The sequence below is a fragment of the Mustela erminea genome, chromosome 7 (genome assembly GCF_009829155.1).
Source record: "Mustela erminea isolate mMusErm1 chromosome 7, mMusErm1.Pri, whole genome shotgun sequence".
In the NCBI taxonomy this organism is placed as follows: domain Eukaryota; kingdom Metazoa; phylum Chordata; class Mammalia; order Carnivora; family Mustelidae; genus Mustela; species Mustela erminea.
The window spans coordinates 23056782-23078457 of NC_045620.1; the positions used below are offsets into that span (position 1 = coordinate 23056782).

Here is a 21676-nt window from a genome sequence, read left to right on the forward strand (position 1 = left end):
TATTTGGAATGGAGAGAAAAGAAACAACCTCTTTGCCTCTGGGTCTTTGCATATACTATGCCTTCTACCTAGACCGCTCCCCCCACACACACACCCCTAGGCTTAACTGATACCTTTCCCTCCTTCAGGCCTCAGCTTAGATGATACTTCCTCAGCTAGATCTTTCGTGACCATGTTATTCAATATAATATCCTATCATTTTTAAAAAAGATTATTTATTTGACAGACGGAGATCACAAGTAGGCAGAGAGAGAGAGAGAGAGAGAGGAGAAAGCGGGCTCCTGGCCGAGCAGAGAGCCTGATGTGAGGCTCGATCCCAGGACCCTGGGATCATGACCTGAGCCAAAGGCAGAGGCTTTAACCCACTGAGCCACCCAGGCGCCCCTATCCTATCATTTTCTATCACAGTACTCTGTTTCTTTCATAACATTTCCCACTTACTATCATTTTTGTTGACTTATTATCTTTCTCCACCTTAAAAGTTTAAGCTTCACGAGGCGAGGAAACTAGATCTGACTTATTCCCAGCAGTTAGCACAGAGCCTGATACATGGTAGGTGTTAAATAAACATCCATTGAATGAATGAATCAAGTCAGCCTCAGTATTACAAAGATTGATAACGTAAAATTCATCAGCAAACTATTCAGTATGTTTAAAGACCATGAGGAGTGAATACAGGTTTCATACTACCAGTAAAGGGTAAATGTAGTAGAAGGGATTAAAACCAAACCAATCTCAGTCTTTGCAAAGGGGGGATTTGTTTATTCATTCCCTTGTTTGTTTATTCATTCACCCAGCAAACAAGTACAGAATGCCTATTCTGTACTAATATGGATAATAATAAAATGTATTAAGAGAAAGTTGGAAATTGTATCAAAACATAAAGTAGTACAACTGGGTATTTTGTCTGGGCCAGAGCAGAAAGTGGAGTTCAGTGATGTGTGAAGGTGGTTAATATTCCCCCCGGCCAGAGGTTCTCCAGACTTAGAGAATACATCGGCCTTCAAATGTTCTTCAAAGTGCCAAGAAATTTTGGGACAAGCAAACGAATAATCATACACATCACTTGAATTGCTTGAGGCCCTAGTGCCGTCTGAGGAAAGACTTAATCCATTTGGCTGTGTTGAATCTGTCTGACGAACCAGAGTAGGGAGAGGTCCTCAAAGGAGCCTGCACTGAAGGGAGAGAAGATGGATCTGCGGAAAGAAAACCAGCTTTGGTTCCCTCCAGGTGAACTGGGCTTCTTTCTTTATGCTCCAAATTATATCTCTGGAACATGCTTTGTATCCTAACTCTCTCCTGGGGCTAAAATATGGATCATGCACCCCAGCCTTGCTTGTTATTTATAGATATTCTCCCTATCCCATGCCAAGAGGCTGCCTGCACTGACTGACTTTCTTTCTTTTTAGAATTATATATGTGAAATTTCAAAGTGAGGTGCTAAAAAAAAAAATACTTTTTTCCCCTAACAGCCTAAAATCTATTTTAAAGGGTTTTTTTTTTTTTTAAGATTTTATTTATTCACTTGGCAGACAGAGATCACAAGTAGGCAGAGAGGCAGGCAGAGAAAGAGAGAGGAGGAAGCAGGCTCCCCACTGAGCAGAGAGCCTGAAGCAGGGCTGGGTCGCAGGACCCTGAGATCAGGACCTGAGTCGAAGGCAGAGGCTTAACCCACTGAGCCACCCAGGGGCCCCTATTTTAAAGTTCTTAAATCCCTTATCTATGGGGTTAAGAGAGCAGAGGATAGAGAAGTTGTGTGGAGCTATTTCTGGCTGTGAGTCCCCACCCTTCTTGGAGAAGATTTAACTGCTCTAGCCAGGTGATTGGAAGAGGGAACTTCCAGAAGGGTCTGAGGTGCCAAATCTATCCCCCATTGCAGTTGGAGAACACAGGGACTCGATCTTCCTCCTGCCGGGGAAATCTAGCAAAAAGAGACAAGCCTGATAACTGCTTTGGTGGCAGACCCAGGAGAGTGCTGCTGTGTTGGAGTTGGCCTGCTCTCTCAGAATTTGTCAGGGAATGTTTTGTTTGTTTGTTTGTTTGTTTTCTGGGTGTGGGTGCAGAGGGAGGGAAAGAGAGAATCTTAAGCAGGCTCCACTCCCAGCATGGAGCCAACTTGGGGCTCAACGTTACAGCTCTGAGATCACGACCTGAGCCAAAATCAAGAGTTGGCTGCTTAACTTAACTGAGCCTCGCAGGCACCCCGGGAAATGTTTTCTGTAGGCCAGATATGGGCTAAGTGAGAGAAAGCTTGAATAGGCCCATCCTGGCTCCTGTTCAGTAGGGCCTCCTAGAGGGAAAAAGAGACCCCAGAAGAAAGAAGACAAATGACCACTGACAACAGAGATGCCTTTGCTAAGGGGGAATTCAGGACAGGGGCTCAGCAGGGAACCCCTAAAGAGCCTGTAAAAGAACCCCATGAAGTTTTGATGATGGGCAGGAGCAGCTATAAACATCAGCCAGACCCGGAAAGCATAAAGCCAGCCACGTTATGGCTGTTCAAAGAGTTTAAAGAAAGCTTTTGCTACTCCTTTCCCCATCTTCCTCTCCATGTCAACACCTCGAGTGGCTGGAGCGAGCTGAGGATGACAGAGGGGAAGAAACTGAGGAAAAAATCCCAGCCATTCCTCCCTTTCTCACTCCAAGCCACCAGTCCGAAGCAGAGCTCGGGGCACAAAAAGTATATAGTGTCTTACAGTAGATTGTGAACCACCTGCTGCTGCCCATCTGAGTCTACTCTTTCCTCATTAAACAGATATTGATTGAGCACCTACTATGTGCCAAATCCTGAATTAGACACTGGAAGAGACCCACAGATTAGTAATGCATGGACCATGCCTAGAGCTTCAGCTCACGGACTCACATGGGAGTCAGGAAAATAACATGTTTCATACACACAGTGTGGTAAGTTTTGGAAGGAAGGAGTGGCTGCCTTTGGAGAGGTAGTGATGCCGTAACCTGATGGCAAAGGGTAAATCTGCTGTGCAGAGAAAGGCAGGAAGGGCATTCCAAGCAGTATGCATGGCACAGTAGTGTACAGGAGCCTACGATGTTAGGGGAATGCTGGGGGTTTCCTCCAGGAGCTCCTCTTGCTGATTCTGCCCCTAGGATTGTATGAATTTTCTTGGATTGGAGAATTATATATAGGACAGACCCTTTCATCTGCTGCAAATTTTCCCCCTGGTCCTGACCCTGCCGCAGGGGGCAAGTCTTATTCTAGTCCCAGCCCCTTCTTACTGACAAAGTCAAGTTCTAAGTAGCTAACTCATCCAAGCTTGACATTTCTCGAAGTGGGAGGCATCCTTCCACTGCCATTCCGGACTTGGGCAATAAAGGATGTTTGGTGACAGCTCCCATAGGACCAGGTCCTCTCCTTCTTCAAAAAAAAAAAAAAAAAAAAAGAGCCCTTAATTATATTTTAACCTGAAATTTTACCTGCTGCCTCATGTGTAACAGCAACTAAGCTCCAAGATTCAGACAGGAATCAGGTGGAGGAACATGGTGGAAAGAGCACTGGGCTTGGAGGCAGACATACTCACCTGGGGATGAACTTGTGGCTCTGCCTTGTGTCCTCGAGCAACCAGCCCTTGAGGCCCTCTCTGAGCCTCAGATCTCTCAGCTGCAAAATGGGGATACATAATACTTCTCTATTAGAATTTTATTTGCAACATAGGAGATAAGATGAGATGAAGGGAGGGAGGGGTAGAAGAACTCTAGCAAGAATCTGAGCTTTCGGGGTGCCTGGGTGGCTCAGTGGGTTAAGCTGCTGCCTTCGGCTCAGGTCATGATCTCAGAGTCCTGGGATCGAGCCCCATATCTGGCTCTCTGCTCAGCAGGGAGCCTGCTTCCTCCTCTCTCTTTGCCTGCTTCTGCCTGCTTGTGATCTCTGTCAAATAAATAAATAAAATCTTTAAAAAAAAAAAAAAAGAATCTGAGCTTTCAGAGTTTAAGAATGACAATAAGGTTTTCACGTCCCAAATATTAACAGTGGTTACCTCTAGGGAGGGAGACCGGGGAGCTGTGTGAAAGGACTATCTCTTTTAATGAAAAAGCTTTGGTATTGGAGTGACTGGGTGGCTCAGTTGGTTAAGCATCTGCCTGGGGCTCGGGTTGTGATCCCAGGCTCGTGGGATTGAGCCCCATATCTGACTCTCTGCTCGGCGGGAAGCCTGCTTCTCCCTCTCTCACTCCCCCTGCTTGTGTTCCCTCTCTCCCTGCGTCTCTTTCTGTCAAATGAATAAATAAAAAACCTTAAAAAAAAAAAAGCTTTGGTATTGTTTGAATTTTTTTTTTACAATAAGCATGAATTAATTTCTAATTAGAATATATTTGGTATGGATATCATACTTCAGTAAAAAGTTTTTAAGGGGTGACTAGGTGACTCAGTCAGTTAAACATCTGCCCTTGGCTCAGGTCATAATTCCAGGGTCCTGGGATCGAGTCCCACATCGGCCTCCTTGCTCAGCAGAGAGCCTGCTTCTCCCTCTGCCTGAGCTCTCTCTCTCTCTCGTGCTTGTGTCCTCTCTCTCTCTCTCTGACAAATAAATTAATAAAATCTTTTAAGTTTCTAAAAATATCTCATATTGTATAGAAAGTTATCCAGGAGACTGATAAGAGTGGTTGATTCCAGAAAAGACTAGAAGAACTAGTTTTTCTGCCTATTCTTTTGTACTACTGTTCAAATTTTTTTTATCACAAATTTGTATTATTTCTTTAATATGTATAATTTTGAAGGGATTTTTAAATTACTTTTTTTTTTTAAGATTTTATTTATTTATTTGACAGACAGAGATCACAAGCAGGCAGAGCGGCAGGCAGAGAGAGGAAGAAGCAGGCTCCCTGCTGAGCAGAGAGCCCGATGCGGGGCTCGATCCCAGGACCCTGGGACCAGGACCTGAGCTGAAGGCAGAGGCTTTAACCCACTGAGCCACCCAGGCGCCCCTTAAATTACTTTTAAAACAAAAATATTTGAGATAAAGAATAAAAGTGAAAAATTATGGTTACTTTGTTCATGCCCCACACCTGCAACAGACAGAAACATACATACACCTACACACAGTTTCCAGACTATAGGAGTTAGCATGGGTGGACCTGTGACAGAAGGCCCTGACTCTGACCAGATGCAGTTCCTGAGGAGCTCAGCTGGGGGAGCCATTGAGAGCTCACTAGGGGAGAGCCCCAAGGAGTGGCAGCTCCTGGGAAGTTTAAACAAGGCAAACCAGAAAGGGGACGGGAGGATTATGTCGCTCTGTTCTTTTGGGGCTCTCTGGGCTCCGTTGATGGGAACAGGCCAGGCTCCACGGATCAGAAGAAACATGGAGGGTCAGGGACTCTGGGCCCTCTTCCCATCCAAAACCCTAGCATGTAGGGTGATACCACAAAAGATCAACCTTCCTTCTAGAGGGAAGAGCACTGGATTCTGAGTCCTGTATCTGCGTTGAGTCCTGCCTCTAGCATTTCTATGTGATCTTGTGGCAGTCACTTCACTTCTCTGAGACTCAGTTTCCTCATTTGTGAACAAGGTTATTATATTAACAACTGAATCCTTTTTTTTTTTTTTTTTAAACTATAAATTATGGAGCACCTTACCGTATGCCGGTCACTGAAAGAAAGGTGCTTTGCATATGTAAATACAATTTAGTTCTAAAAAGAAGATATTTGGGTTCCATTGGTTAAGTGGCTGCCTTCAGCTCAGGTCATGGTCCCAGGGTCCTGGGATTGAGCCCCGCATTAGCCTGCTTGCTCAGCGGGGTTGGCTTCCTCTCACTTTGCCCCTCCCTGCTCTGTGCTCTCTCTCACTCTCCCTCAAATATATGAATAAAATATTTAAACATAAATAAATAAATAAATAAATGAAGACATTTTTATCCTAATTTTATAGGCAAAGAAACAGATCCAGGGGCGCCTGGGTGGCTCAGTGGGTTGAGCCTCTGCTTTCGGCTCAAGTCATGATCTCGGGGTCCTGGGATCATGCCCCACATCGGGCTCTCTGCACAGCAGGGAGCCTGCCTCCCTATCTCTCTCTCTGCCTGCCTCTCTGCCTACTTGTGATCTTTCTGTCAAATAAATTAAAAAAAAAAAAAAAACAGATCCAGAGAAGTGATTTTTTAAAAAAGTAATCTCTATGCCCAATGTGGGACTCAGACTTACAACCCCAAGATCAAGAGTTGTATGCTCTACTGATTGAGCCAGCCAGGTGCCCTTGGAAGGGATTTTTGAAAAAATATAGGTGAGGGAATGGCTGGGTGGCTCAGTCGGTTAAGTGTCTGTCTTTGGCTCAGGTCATGCTCTCAGGGTTCTGGGATTGAGCCCCACGTCAGGCTCCCTGTTCAGTGGGGAGCCTGCTTCTTTTCTCTCTTCTATTCCCCCCTGCTTGTGTTCTCTTTTTATCTCTCTCTCACACAAATAAATAAATAATCTTTAAAAAAAATTTTTAAACTATAGATGATAGGTAACATTTATGTACTGCTTGCTATGCATGAGACACTGTTCTATGAACTTACAATTGATAACAATTCCATGAGGTAGGCATATTATTATTATTCTAATTTTATATAGTAGGAAATTGAGGCACAGAGAAATTAAATTAACCTAAGGTCACACAGCTGGTGAAATGGGGAGCCAGGAATTAAAGGTAGGTAGCCCGGCTCTTAATCATGTTACAGATCAGACTTTCCTTCTTAAAACTCTCCATTGGGTTTCCCAGCACAGTAAAGATAAAATTCAACATCCTTTCTCTGGCTTGCAAGGTCATGTTTGAAGTGGTCCTGACATGATCTTACTTCATCTCCTATCATTCTCCTGCTTGCTCACTCCACTTCAGCCATACCAACTTCTCTTGGTTCGTAGATATATGGAGCACATTCCTGCCTCAGGGCCTTTGCATTTGCTGTTCCTTCCACCTGGAATGATCATTCTCCAGTCTTTTGCATGGCTCATTCCGTCACTATATCTAGATCTTTGCTCAAACTTCACCCCTACACAGAGACATTCCTATCTAAAACAGACATTCCTTTGACCCTACTTAATTTTTCTTCACAGCATATAGAACTCTCCGTAATTATGCTTTTGTTTGCTGGTTTATCTGTCTCTTCCATTAGAATGAAAGCACAGACTTGGTTGTCTTGTCTAACTTAGTGCTCAGGTGTGGGATCTATCCATGATAGACACCCAACAGAGAGTTGCTGAATAATTAAGTCCATAAATGAATGAATATTCATGGGTACTGAATTGGCTAGAGGCACAGGCAGGATGCCAGCTGAGGCTAGAGGCTCTGCTGTAAGCCACTGTGCTTTGCCGGACTGGCTCTGTCCGCGATAGCATCACGGATATGAAACCACTGTAAGAACTGCTAAGTGCCTGAAAAAAGCAAAGGATTATTATTATTACTCAGTGCACTGTTTGCTCATCTGAGAAATGGGGATAATAATAATCTGCCCACCATTAAGAGGATGTTTTGTGGACCGCCAATGAGATAATGGATGGGGAAACATACAGAAGTTAAAGGCTCTGCATGGCAGAGGGAACCATGAAGATTATTTCCATGCTGGTGGCTTCCCAAGGCTCCCGTCCTCTACCTCAAGTTTGACATTAATATTGCTGACAGGAGTAGGGGAGGTAGGGGGACATGGGAGACCAAGGGACTCTGCATCCCAGTAATTAAACATGTTGGACTGAAGTCCTGCCAACGGCAGCATCTGGTTGCAATTACCAGAGGGGACTGAAGTGATTAGTCACCTTTATAGTGAGAGCCACATCGGTCCCCTGGGTTCTTCCCTGGAGAGAGCCTTCTCATCAAGCTCGAGTCCCCTTTCCCTGCTCTCGTCTCATTTCTGGAGTTCCCTGATATCCAAACAGTGGTCCCTACTCTGAGACTCTTCCCTGTCCCCAAAGTCCCAGCCCTGCACTGAGACTCCTCCATGTTCCCAAAGTCCCAGGCCATTGGATGAAACCTTGACTGAGAGCCAGGAGTACCAGAATCACCCCACCACCCTTTTACTTCTTCTTGTGTTTCTACGGACCAGGTTAGGATTCTTTGGCACAAAATGTGTCAAAGCAGGAATTCAGCTTAAAAAGCAATTTAACCTTTCTGAACTTCTCTTTCTTCATCTACAAAGCGCAGATACCAGGAACACCTTCATCGTGGGATTATTGGGAAGATAAGTAAGGTACAAAGTACAGTGGACTACGAGGGCCAGAGTCTCGTTTATTTGACTACCTGTTTAATAAATAGTATCTATTATGAATATTTGTCAGGTGCTAGGCTGATACCTTTTATGATTCATTTAACTGAATCTCTGTAAACACCCTGGGAGGTGATACCGTCATGATCCTTGTTCAGGGTCTCAGAGAGGCTTAGAGGTTTCCAAAAATCATGCAATGCATGAAAGCATCTGCCAGAACCAGGATACCAAGCCAGCGTGTCTCCAGGGGCCCTTACTCCTTATTAAACCATGTGCTGGGACATCTTTGTTGTTTGATTCATTCATCCCTTCATTTCGTCAAGTGCCTGATAAGGGGCAAGACAGAATTCCTTCCTTTAAGGAACTCAGAGTCCATCAGGGAAGTCATGACAGGTCCATAAGTCACTATACCTTGAGGTAGAAAATTATGGGCTTTTGTATATAAGGGCCACTTAGAGGTTTATTCATCCGTATCACACACACGGAGAATTTGCTATGTGCCGGACCCCGTGCCCAGCACTGGAGATGAGTGGGAGATAAATATAGTGCAGTCTAGTCATCATCTAATGGGGTAGACAGAAATTTCAATAAATTATTTCAGTTGTCAGGGATTAAGTTATGATTTTAAAAACATGGGAGGGGTGCCTGGGTGGCTCAGTGGGTTAAAGCCTCTGCCTCCAGCTCAGGTCATGATCCCAGGGTCCTGGGATGGAGCCCCATATCGGGGTCTCTGCTCAGTGGGGAGCCTGCTTCTCCCTCTCTCTTGGCCTGCTTCTCTGACTACTTGTGATCTCTGTCTGCCAAATAAATAAATAAATCTTTAAAAATTAAAAAAATTTAAAAAAATCAAAACATGGGGAAAAGGTACATACACAGAGTAGAAGAGATAAACTGTGTTCAAAACAGGGGGCAGAGGCAGAACTGGGTAAGGTCTGAGCTGCCAAAGCGGGCAGGAGCACAGAGGTGGGATGTTTAATATGCAATTCAGAAGTGCATATTTTCTGGTGGATGAGGGAAGGCTTCCTGGAGGAGAGGGTACATGAGCTGGCACTTTTCAATAGGTAAGTTTTAGAGAGGGGGAGCTGTCTAGAAGCCAGTTACCAGGTAATTATAGTAGAACAGGTGGTGAGGACCGAGATAGTGAGGCAGTGGGGGATGGACAGGAGGGAGGAATGTCAGAGATGACTGCTTCAGTGTGGGCAAGCCAAAGGGAAACCGAGTATTGTGAATGTGGGCAATTGGGGGTGGGGGAGAGTAATGAATTCAGCTCTTTCTTTAAGCTGCCCCAGTGTCTGATGGTGCTTTGGTCCTCTGAGATGGGGAGGTGGAGCTCTACAGGGTATGAGGGCCCAGGAGCACACAGAAAGCTTGAAATGGCCAAGTTATGCTGCTGTGCTCTGAAGGTCAGCGAGGATCCAGGAGCATCATTATGAAAAGGCTGGTCAAGCACCTGGACACTCTAGCCCTGTCTCAACCTTCATTCATCAAACACTCGCTGAGTTTCTACTCTGTGCCAGATCATGCTGAGAAACCAATCTGGTGACCTTAGAGTGAGAACAGATCCCCATTAAGCAGGCTCAAAGGATCTCAGGTTAAGAGGGAAGCTTTCCTGATTACTCCTTCTACGTTGCTTCCTACAGTGTGACAAGTGTCATGGCGACAGGTACAAGAAGGGGTAGTTTGTCCTATCTGGGGATCAGGGAGGGCTTCCCAGAGGAGGTGAATTTTCAGCTGAAGTTCTCAGGATGAGGAGGACTTCCTCCAGTTGTGGGAGCTGATATTTCAGGTGAAGGGAACAGCTTCTCCCCAGGAGTCCTGCTGAAACTCAGACTTTTTCCAGAGCTACCAGAAAAACATCAAGGGGGATGTCATTTTTCCAGTGTCCTGCAGGGGCCGCTGCTGCCCAGCCTCTGGGCTCAGCCAGTCCTTCCCAACAAAACTCGGGCGTCTGTCTTGGCTGGGGTGGTAGTGAGGTACACCCCAGACCTGCCTGCATCGAAGGAGTGGGCTCGGGGGTGGCAGTGCCCCCTGAAGCCTGAAGAAATCATCTGAACTCCATCAGTGGCACTCGGGGGGAGGGGTGCAGTGGGGACAGACATTTTTCTGTCTCTGGGTCACCACAAGTTTATTAAAATAAAAGCAACTGTGGGTAAATGCTGCCATCTGTGCTGCCCCCCCAACAACAAATCAGGCCCCAGACTAGACGCAGGGGTTGAAACTGCTTTAAAACACCCCAAGGACTTAACTGAAAACCCACACTCCCCATGCTTCTGGGGCTTAAGATCTTGAGCTCATTCCTTAGTATCTCTCCTCAGGAAGGTGGGGTGGGCTGCCCCTGGAGGTGGAGGTGAAGACCCCCTGAGTCTGCTCCATGGGCTGAGAGGCCCCCTAAGCCTAGAGCCCTGCCGCGGGGCTCTGTGCCAAGAGCCCCCCGTGAGCCATGGCCTCGAAAGGGCAGCGGTGATTTTTTTCACATAAATATATCGCACTTAAATGAGTTTAGACAGCATGACATCAGAGAGTAATTAAATTGGTTTGGGTTGGAATTCCGTTTCCAATTCCTGAGTTCAGGTTTGTAAAAGATTTTTCTGAGCACCTGCAGGCGTGTGTGTGTGTGTGTGTGTGTGCGTGTGTGTGTGTGTGTGTGTGAAGTATTTTCACTGGAAAGGATTCAAAACTTAAAAAAAAAAAAAAAAAAAAAAACTGGAGCACACAGGCAGCATTACGCCATTCTTCCTTCTTGGAAAAATCCCTCAGCCTTATACAAGCCTCCTTCAAGCCCTCAGTCAGTTGTGCAGGAGAAAGGGGGCGGTCGGCTTTCTCCTTTCAAGAACGAGTTATTTTCAGCTGCTGACTGGAGACGGTGCACGTCTGGATACGAGAGCATTTCCACTATGGGACTGGATACAAACACACGCCCGGCAGACTTAAAGAGTCTCAGACTGAGGAGAAAGCCTTTCCTTCTGCTGCTCCCGCTGCTGCCGCTGCTTTTGAGGGTCCACTCCGTTCATGGTTTTTCCTGCCAGACCAGAGTCACCTTCGCTGCTGCCGTCCTTCTCTCTGGTGTCATTCAGAGGCTGGCCAGAGGATGAGACTCCCCAAACTCCTCACTTTCTTGCTTTGGCACCTGGCTTGGCTGGACCTGGAAATCATCTGCACTGTGTTGGGTGCCCCTGACTTGGGCCAGAGACCCCAGGGGGCCAGGCCAGGCTTGGCCAAAGCAGAAGCCAAGGAGAGGCCCCCTCTGGCCCGGAGCATCTTTAGGCCAGGGGGTCACAGCTATGGTGGGGGGGCCGCCGCCAATGCCAGGGCAAAGGGGGGCACCGGGCAGACAGGAGGCCTGACACAGCCCAAGAAGGATGAACCCAAAAAGCTGCCCCCAAGATCGGGCGGCCCTGAACCCAAGCCAGGACACCCTCCCCAGACAAGGCAGGCGGCAACGCGGACGGTGACCCCAAAAGGACAGCTTCCTGGGGGTAAGGCACCTCCAAAGGCAGGATCTGTCCCCAGCCCCTTCCTGCTGAAGAAGGCCAGGGAGACCAGGCCCCCTCAAGAGCCTGAGGAGCCGTTCCGCCCGCCCCCCATCACGCCCCACGAGTACATGCTCTCGCTGTACAGGACACTGTCTGATGCTGACAGAAAGGGAGGCAACAGCAGCGTGAAGTTGGAGGCTGGCCTGGCCAACACCATCACCAGCTTTATTGACAAAGGGCAAGGTGAGGGGGTGGGGTGGCAGGGGCTCGGCTGAGAGGGAGGGGCATCTGCATGCGTGGAGGGGCCTTTCAGAGCCCCGACGCTGCACCGGTGGGAGAGACTGTGTGCATCGGCCTGGGGTGGTGTCTGGGACTTACCTCCCACATGCCCGGTCCCAGGCCGGGTCAGAGCCAATGCCTGCAAGGTGCAGAGGGGGTTATTGAAGCCCGGACAGGAGACAAGACCTGCCAGTTGGTGGCAGAGTTGGGGACCACACTTTAAGACTCCTACCAGGCCATGCTCTGTTCCGAGGTGGGTTGGCCAGACTTTCCAGGCTCCAGAGGTTTGTAGGTTTTCCCAGATGGCAGGGAGAGAAGTTACTCTCCAGTTACCCGTGGTTCTGCAAATTTGCCTTCAGGTTAGGGGACAGAGGAGGTGGGATGGGTGAAGGCAGTAAATGGGGCATCTTGGAATCATGGAATGACATTTAAATATATGGTGTGGGGTGTGGCAGACTTAGGGTCTAACTTGCAATGTGACCTTGAGAGAGTTCTTTTTCCCTTTGAGGTCTCGGTTTCCCCATCTGCACAACTCGATGGCTGGGGTGGACTGGGTGATTTCTGAGAGTCCTTCAAAAATGAACACTTTATGTCCTGTCCTAAACACAGATCATTTTTATCGTCAGCCCGGGAGGGTATCCATTCCCCTCACCTCACTCTATGTTCACCTAGCATTACCGTTTTGGCTTTTCCCTCTCCACTTGCTGTGTGATCTCAGCAAGACTCTTCCCTTCTCAGGGCCTCAGTTTCCCTGTAAGTGTGAAGAGGGAGATGGATTACTCATTGCCAGGGTTGCTCATAGCTCTTATGCTCTGGTTCTGGGAGGCTTAGGACTTGGGCTGGCAGGGTGGGGGAGGGGCCAGAGATGGGGAGAGGCTCCTCATTAGAGCTGGCCTGTGGGGGAATGACAGGGTGGGAGGAAGCGGGAGGCAGCAGGTCTGGCTGGGGTGGGGGAGGTGGCCTGGCTGCCTGCCCAGCAAGGGAAAGCTGTGACCCCTTGGGGGCTCATAAAATAAGTCCTTGTGCCCCCCAGCTCTAAGGGAGCTTGCAGAGGGGGAGATGGGGAGTTTAAAGGCCTAATTAGTCACCTTCTAGAGCAATGTATGAATGCTTCCCAATGGCAAATTGGTATTTAGGAAGGAGGGCATGCTGATTTGGACACACTACAGAGTTTCTCACACACACACACACACACACATACACAGCCTTGTATTTATACATATATGCTGAATAACACACACATGTACACATGTAAAACACACCTTCTTACATGTACATACAGCATCATCTTACACATACACACACATATATATACATATCCTTCAAATATTCACACAAGCACAATCATACACACTCGTCACTCACTATACTTTACCTTTCGTATTCACATTTAAGCCCAATTGTATGCTCACACACACGCACACACACACACACACACACACCCCAGCTGTCACTCACACACACGCTCATACACCCAGCAGGGTAAGACATGCACACAACAAGATCATTAGACTAGGAAGCCGGGGAAATTGGATTGTCACTTGCCCTCCTGTGCCGCATCTGTAGAATGAGAACACCAAGATCTTCCTTAAGGTGTAGTGGGAGTAGCTCAGGGTTGGGTATAAAAAGTTCTAGACTATAGTTCCAATTCTGTTTTTTCCTAGCTGGGTGATCTGGGGCAAGTTACCTAACTCCTCTCAGACTTCGGTTCTTCTCTGGAAAAAATAGGGCTCATTATAATACCCACCTATCTCTCCTATGAGATATCATATAAGATAAAAGAGATGGGGAGGGAGAGGAAGCAGCAGTTCTAAGGCTGAGGCATGTCTGATATGCATTGTCCTTGACACAAACACCCAGAACTGCTCAAATCACCACAGTCACATCTATGGAGCAACAACCCTACTTGCTCTGCCGTTTAGGAAGCTCCCTTATTTTGAAAAAGTCTCTCAGTGGTTTGGGTCTTGGCCTCTGTCAGAGTAGGGGAGAGGTTAAAGAAAGCTGTCTCCAGAGCAGAGAGAGCCGTGGCCCTCCCCTGAGGCCCCAAGGTGGCTGGCTTTCTTGGTGAGGTTGCAGGGAATGACTTCTGGGTGTTCTCTCTAGATGACCGAGGTCCTGTGGTCAGAAAGCAGAGGTACGTGTTTGACATTAGTGCCCTGGAGAAGGATGGGCTGCTAGGGGCCGAGCTGCGGATCTTGCGGAAGAAGCCCTCGGACACGGCCAAGCCAGTGGCCCCCGGCATCGGGCGGGCTGCCCAGCTGAAGCTGTCCAGCTGCCCCAGCGGCCGGCAGCCGGCAGCCTTGCTGGATGTGCGCTCTGTGCCAGGCCTGGACGGATCTGGCTGGGAGGTGTTCGACATCTGGAAGCTCTTCCGAAACTTTAAGAACTCGGCCCAGCTGTGCCTGGAGCTGGAGGCCTGGGAACGGGGCCGGGCCGTGGACCTCCGTGGCCTGGGCTTTGACCGGGCTGCCCGGCAGGTCCATGAGAAGGCCCTGTTCCTGGTATTTGGCCGCACCAAGAAACGGGACCTGTTCTTTAATGAGATTAAGGCCCGCTCGGGTCAAGATGATAAGACTGTGTATGAGTACCTGTTCAGCCAGCGGCGAAAAAGGCGGGCCCCACTGGCCACACGCCAGGGCAAACGGCCCAGCAAGAACCCCAAGGCCCGCTGCAGTCGGAAGGCGCTACATGTCAACTTCAAGGACATGGGCTGGGATGACTGGATCATCGCACCGCTTGAGTACGAGGCCTTCCACTGTGAGGGGCTATGTGAGTTCCCCTTGCGCTCCCACCTGGAGCCCACGAACCATGCGGTCATCCAGACCCTGATGAACTCCATGGACCCCGAGTCTACACCGCCAACCTGCTGTGTGCCCACACGACTGAGTCCCATCAGCATCCTCTTCATTGACTCTGCCAACAACGTGGTCTATAAGCAGTATGAGGACATGGTCGTGGAGTCTTGTGGCTGCAGGTAGCAGCACTGGCCCGCTGTCTTCCTGGGTGGCATGTCCCAGAATGCTGGTCACAAAAGCCCGTCCCTGCACTCCTGGAATCAGAGAACCTGGGAAGCAGCAGCCAGAAGCTTCTACACCGCCTGCATGATAGGGGGTTCCCAACAGCCTTGCTCTTACTCTCTGAGTGGGACTGGGTTCAAGGTTCCCTTCTAGCTCCAAGTCCCCTTGTCTGAGGATTTCTGCCCTTCTGCTGCTCTGACTGGCAGGGACAGACCCAGGGAGACAGACTCTGAATGGGACTGAGACCCAGGAGACCTTGCTTTCCAATGAGACTCAGCCCTCAACCTCTCCTTTCTGGTTTCCAGACTTTCCAGGGAGGGCTCCTCCTGGGAGGGCCCACAGGTGCCGCCCTCTCTTTTGAATCACCATTGTGCCTGGTGACTTCCTGCTGCTGGGGCAAATGAGATGCTGATTGGGCAGCGGTGGGCAGGAGGGGGTAAGGGCTTGGGCCGGGGTGAGGAGTGTGAGGCTGTTAGACTGTTAGATGAAAATGTACATTGACGAGATAAAAAGCAAAACTGTTACTAAATCTGTGGCAAATTTCTTGTTTACTCCAGGGGACCCGGTGACCCCTCAAAGAATGACTGACCCAGGGAAGGGAGGAGCATTGCCTGAAGCAAAATGGGAGGGTACAGGCTGAGTAGGGCCAATGGCTACCTCTAACCCCATTCCCGTTCCTTCCAAAGACCCGTTGGTCTGGAGCTCTTGTCTGCTCCTCTGGGGCCTGGCAACAGATTTGACATTCCTTAGTCAAGCTTGTTGCCTCCGAAATGGATTCCTACATGGGAGGGAAATTGGGAAATTCATTTCCTCTAAAATCATCCCCACTTCATTCACCTATTTGTGCCCCACTCCCCCACATATTCACCATTTAGAGAGCCCTCTACCTTTCAGTGGGGAACTTGGGCTGCCAGGGATCTCCTCCTCCCCGTTGGGGCATCTTCTTTTTGCCACTGACCACTGTTCCTTGAACCATCTTGTCTGTGGCCCTGCTACCCTCCAGTTTGACAGCTTTACCAGTCCTCCTGCTCATCAATCACCTCCTACCCATCACTCCACCTCTAGAAACAGCTGCAGTCCCTCCCTTTCACATTATATGTTATACATATACCTAATCATATATTAGATAAGTAACCTCCCCACTAACCTTCGACAGACCAATGCCAGACACATCCTGACAATGTTTCCAGCTTGGCCCAGAGGAGATGCCCACTTCCCTTTAACCACTAGAATCCATAGGGAGCATGAGGCATGAACGCTTGGGAGGGGAACAGAGCCCTTTGGTTGGTTGGGAAATTTGGGCATGCAAATCTTTGTTCTAAGGGCTCTGGACCAGACTCTGCCTGGCTGAAGAGAGGGAGGACCAGGGGAAGGGAGTCTAGGCCTCTGCTTCCCACCCAGAGGGCCTCAACATTTTCCCCACCTCTCTCCAGCTGGGTCTTGGATTCCCAGGGCTCCTAGCCAAAGCTGTTTCAACAGTAGGGATTCCTGCCCAGCTATGGGCAGATCTTGTGTCCCTTCCCTCTAGGCCTGAAACCTGGGTTGTCAGGACCTGAAACAAGAGCCCAGTGCAGGGGGCAGCCTACCTTTGAGCTCCCTCCCTGGCTTGGAGGCCATTACCTGTCCCTGAGGGGCCAGTCTGCACCTGGAGCCTAGCCCTCCCTGGCCAGGCTTCGTTGTGTTTGGCTGGTGGCAGGCCTGCGAGCTCCGGCAGTAAACAAAGGAGCTGCCACAGCAGACAGAGTTCTGGTGTGAGGGGAGAGCAGGTCTGGAGGCGGTGCAGGGGAAGCCAACCAGGGGGCTGTGGACACAGGGAGAGCAGTGTAGAAGCAGGCGGGCTGGAAATTCAGGGGAGAGAAGGAGAGATGCAGGACGAAAAGGTTACAGGTGGGGCTGGCTCCTACAGGCGCTGATTTTCTGGTCTGTGTGTCCTTGATTTCTTGGAAAGTCTGACAGCCTGGAGCGGCACCCTGCCTGAGCCCTGTCAGAGGGGGCTTCTTGTCGTCTCAGCCCCTGTGCTCGTCCTGTCCTGCCGCAGTCCCGAGCACTGCGTTGACTGTTGTGGTCTGGCTTGGAGCTTCCTCTCCCACCTCAACCTGCCCTGGAACTTGCTTTCGCAAAAGAGCCACTCAGACTGTGTGCCCTCCCCTCTTTCCTCCCCAGACTATGGGAATCCAATCAGACCAGTGTGGGAAACAGTCCTTCTATCCTAACTATCTGATCAGCTTCCTCCCTGGACAACGATATCTACCTGAGAATCTACCTCCAGTCCCCAACGAAACAAGCTACGGACTTGTAGGGAACACTTGTGTGCCAGAGATACACCAAGCGTGTATCATTCTTGGGGTTCACAAACAGGCTCTCTGCTGAGGTTCACAAACATGCTCACGGCTCTGAAGGGCTCAAAAGGCAGCCCAGTTTCAAATTTTGGATCTGTCACTAAGAGTTAAAGGCCTTGGGCAGGTAACTTAATTCCATGAACCTTGGTTTCCTCATTTGTCGGGGTTGGGGTGGGGGTGGAAGTCAGGAGTGGGGAGGGGTAGACAATATGCCTATTTCATAGGGCTACCTGTGTGGATATGAAAGACACTCAACACAATGACCAGCCCAGTGGTGGCACTCAATAAATATTAGCTGTTATCATTATTGCGTCTCCAACAGTCCTGTGAAGCAGGTAGGGAAAGGACTATTACTCTCCACTGCCCACCCCCAATTTTATAGATGAGGAAGCTAACATCCAGAGAGGTAACACAGGCCTCCTGTGGGTCTTAGCATTCTTTGTACGATTCTTGCTACTTCTCTGGGCCCCCCATGCCACTGACTCCAGTCCTGGCATAGACCTTGCCTTCCTGTTCCTAGAAGTTTCTCCTTGGGGATACCCAATATGTTAGCTTCTGGGCACAAATAGCTAAGCATGTAGGTTAGGACAGGGAAGATGAGAGGCCCATAGGGGTGGAAAGAAGTAAGGCTCCTAGTGCTCTGATGTCGTCTCTTAGCCCTTTCTACATCCCTATGTCCCAGGGCCATACATGGGAGGGGGACTCGGCTTTTCTAGGATTTGGAACCACAACTCTGGAACACCTCTTGGACTTCACTCTGACTCCACAACTAGTTCTTTGGTTCTGTGTACACTTGTAAGGAAACAGAGTAAGGAAGGCTGAGTCCCATATGCTTGGGAGTCAGGCCGATCTGCGTTCCAGTTCTGGTTTCATCACTTTCCAGCTGAAACTCTCTAAGCCTCAGTTTCTCTGTCTGTAAAAGAGGGATAATAATATCAAATTTAATGGGACTGGGATTTGGAAGAGGGGATATTTATTCATTCCAACAAACTTTGATCCATTCATTCATTTGTTAATCAATAAGATTTTATTGAGGGCTTGCTATGGCTCAGACTCTGTGCTGAGGGTTGGGATAATAATAACAATCACAATTGTAAATGTTTATCTAGGGCCTATTGTGTGCCAGAATACTGTGCTTAGCACTCTACCTGACTTCTCTTATCTGGCAATGACCAGGCCCTCAAGTTCCATGCATGAATGAAAGAGAAAATAAAGACCCTAAAGAATGCTAGGATGATGATATAAGAGGCTGAATCAAAAGAGATGAAATAAAGGGGAAATTTCGAATTGTCCATCAGAATGCACAAAACTGACCATACAAGTACAGCATGTAAAACAATGGGATTTCACAACTTCAGATGGGAAAGAGATTGTATTATAGGCAGCTGCGAACTGGATTGAATCAACGAATATAATGTGGGTGCCTAAGTGCAAATATTAAGTGTGGGCTTCATTCATAGACAGGTAGTGTATAAACCCAAGGAAGTTGTCATTTGCTCTGTTAGGCAGGACTTGAGGAGTGTTGAGATGGACAGAGTAAGGGAGAAGCGAAGTCAAGGGTGAATCCCGTGGGGTCTTTTCGCTTGGGCAACTGGGTGGAAGGTATGCCATTCAAGAACAACAATGAAAGAGAACACAAAAGGAGGAACACATTTTTGAGAGGAAGATGATATGATCCGATTTGGACATGTCAAGTTTGGAGAACTCTTTTTTAAGATTTTATTTATTTATTTGACAGAGAGAGAGAGAGAGAGAGAGAGCACAAGCAGTGGGAGTGGTAGGCAGAGGCAGAAGGAGATGCAGGCTTCTCGCTGAGCAAGGAGCCAGATGTGGGGCTCGATTCCAGGACCCTGGGATCATGACCTGAGCTGAAGGCAGACGTTTAATTGATTGAGCCACCTAGGCACCCTGAAGAACTCTTTTTTTTTTTTGACCTTCGAACTTTTTATTGGCCTCCTGCTCCCCAAAGTATACCCTGCTTCTGCTCCCTCAACGCCTCAGAACTTTGGTGTCATTGGTCTCAGACACGACCTTGCCGTCCACAATCTTGCGGGTAGTGGTTTTCTGGATGGTTTGCATGGAGCTGCTGCTGTCCAGGGCGTCACTGAGATTGAAGTCCTCCCCATCTTCCAGCAGGCGACGGTAGGTAGCGATCTCAGCCTCCAGCTTGACCTTGACATTCAACAGGGCTTCGTACTCCTGGGCCTGGCGCTGCCCCTCTGCCCGGGTCTGGGACAGTTCAGACTCCAGGTGCAGCAGGACCCCGTTGAGCTGCTCCATCTGCATGGCGTAGCGGGTTTCGACCTCCCTGAGGCTGTTCTCTAAGCTGGCCTTCAGGTTTCTCATCGAATCCAGGTTGATCTCCAAGGACTGGGCGGTACGTCTCAGCTCCGTGAGGGTCATCTCAGCCTCTCCTATCTCTGAGGTCTGTGTGGTGATCACTGTGGTGCTTTCCTCAATCTGCTGGGACCAGTATTTGTCCAGCTCCTCTTGGTTCTTCCGAGCCAGCTCATCATACTGGGCCCGGATGTCTGCCATGATCTTGCTGAGGTCCTGAGACTTGGGGGCATCCAACTCCACGGTCAACCCGGAGTTGGCAATTTGGTTCTGTAGACCCTTTACTTCCTCCTCATGGTTCTTCTTCATAAAGAGCAACTCCTCCTTGAGAGCCTCAATCTCTGTCTCCAGCTGCAGCCTAGTGACATTGGTGTCATCGATGACCTTGCGGAGCCCGTGGATGTCACTCTCCACGGACTGGCGCATGGCCAGTTCCGTCTCATACTTGACTCTGAAGTCATCAGCAGCAAGATGGGCATTGTCAATCTGCAGAACGATGCGGGCATTGTCCACAGAACTTGCAAAAATCTGAGACCTCAGCTCCTCGATGGTCTTGAAGTAATGCCCCCAGTCTCTGACCTGGGGTCCCTTCTTCTCCAGGTGTTCCCGGATTCTCACCTCCAGTCTCTGATTATCTGCCTCCAGGCTCCTCACCCTCTCCAGGTAGGAGGCCAGGCGGTCATTCAGGTCTTGCATGGTCTCCTTCTCGCCCTGCATGCCCCCTATGCCGGCCAGACCCCTGGCCATCCCGGCGGCCAACCCCGTGGCCAGGCCCCCGGACCCCCAACCGCCCCGGAAGCTGGTGGAGCGGGATACGGAGATCCGGGAGCCTGAGCCTCCCGCGCCTGCATAGACGCTGGCCGCGCTGCTGACAGGCCGGACCCGGTGGCTGGGCGACTGCATGGAGCCCAGGGACCGATAGTTGGAAGAGAAGGTGGAGTGGGTGGTGAAGCTCATGCTGTTCGGAGAGTAAGATGAGAGGCCAGGACTCGGGCTCGGGCCAGCCACCCTGAAGAACTCTTAAGAGATTAAATTTAAATAGGAAAAGCAGGGGCACCTGGGTGGCTCAGTGGGTTAAAGCCTCTGCCTTCTGCTCAGGATCCTAGGATCAAGCCCCTCATTGGACTCTCTGCTCATCGGGGAGCCTGCTTCCCTTCCTCTCTCTGCCTGCCTCTCTGCCTACTTGTGATCTCTGTCTGTCAAATAAACAAATAAAAAATCTTAAAAAATATGGGGGAAGAAGCAATTCTTTTTTTTTTATATATATATTTTTTAAGATTTTATTTATTTATTTGACAGAGAGAAATCACAAGTAGATGGAGAGGCAGGCAGAGAGAGAGAGAGAGAGGGAAGCAGGCTCCCTGCTGAGCAGAGAGCCAGATGCGGAACTTGATCCCAGGACCCTGAGATCATGACCTGAGCCGAAGGCAGCAGCTTAACCCACTGAGCCATCCAGGCGCCCCAGAAGCAGCAATTCTTTAATGAAATGATAAGAAGAAGGGATATACTCATGTGATAAAAGCAGGTTTGTTGGTTGTGAGGTGGGAAGTCAAGTTTCATTCTGATGGCTTCTAATTTCTATTTTCTCTGCGAAGTAGGAGTTGAGGCTCTCTGTTCAGAGACAGTAAGAAGGGGTCAGAATCAAGGTTTGAGGAATGTGGAAAAGGCTCCTGTTATGGGTTTAACTATGTCCTTCAAAAAAATATGTTTAAGCCCTAACCCTCATATCTGTGAATATGACTGTATTTAGCAAAAAGATCTTCGCAGACGTAATCAAGTTAAGATGAGGTCATTAGGTTGTGTCCTCATGCAATATGACTGGAGTCCTTAAAAAAGAAGAGATGCACAAATAGGCAGATAAGAAGAAGATCATGGGGGTGCCTGGGTGGCTCAGTGGGTTAAAGCCTCTGCCTTCAGCTCAGGTCATGATCCCAGGATCCTGGGATCGAGCCCCACATCGGGCTTTCTGCTCAGCAGGGAGCCTGCCTCCCCCTTTCTCTCTGCCTGCTTCTCTGTCTATTTGTGATCTCTGTTTGTCAAATAAATAA

At 49.0% G+C, this 21676-nt stretch overlaps 2 protein-coding genes and 1 long non-coding RNA gene across 3 annotated transcripts; 2 read left to right on the forward strand and 1 right to left on the reverse strand.

Moving 5' to 3' along the window:
* Positions 1-5667: 5667 nt before the first annotated feature.
* LOC116594795 lies at positions 5668-8946 on the forward strand. The gene is made up of 3 exons (XR_004287415.1): positions 5668-5751; positions 7178-7180; positions 8929-8946. It is a non-coding gene; the product is annotated as an uncharacterized LOC116594795 (long non-coding RNA).
* Positions 8947-10939: 1993 nt separating this feature from the next.
* GDF5 (growth differentiation factor 5) lies at positions 10940-15481 on the forward strand. Its single transcript, XM_032350858.1, has 2 exons — positions 10940-11899; positions 14039-15481. Exons 1-2 carry the CDS (start codon positions 11272-11274, stop codon positions 14911-14913), a joined length of 1503 nt encoding a protein of 500 aa, XP_032206749.1. The 5' UTR covers positions 10940-11271; the 3' UTR covers positions 14914-15481.
* A 3729-nt stretch (positions 15482-19210) lies between these two features.
* On the reverse strand, positions 19211-20630 carry LOC116595026 (keratin, type I cytoskeletal 18-like). The gene has a single exon (XM_032350859.1). The coding sequence runs from the start codon at positions 20583-20585 to the stop codon at positions 19281-19283; it is 1305 nt and encodes a 434-aa protein (XP_032206750.1). The 5' UTR covers positions 20586-20630; the 3' UTR covers positions 19211-19280.
* Between the last annotated feature and the right edge of the window lie 1046 nt (positions 20631-21676).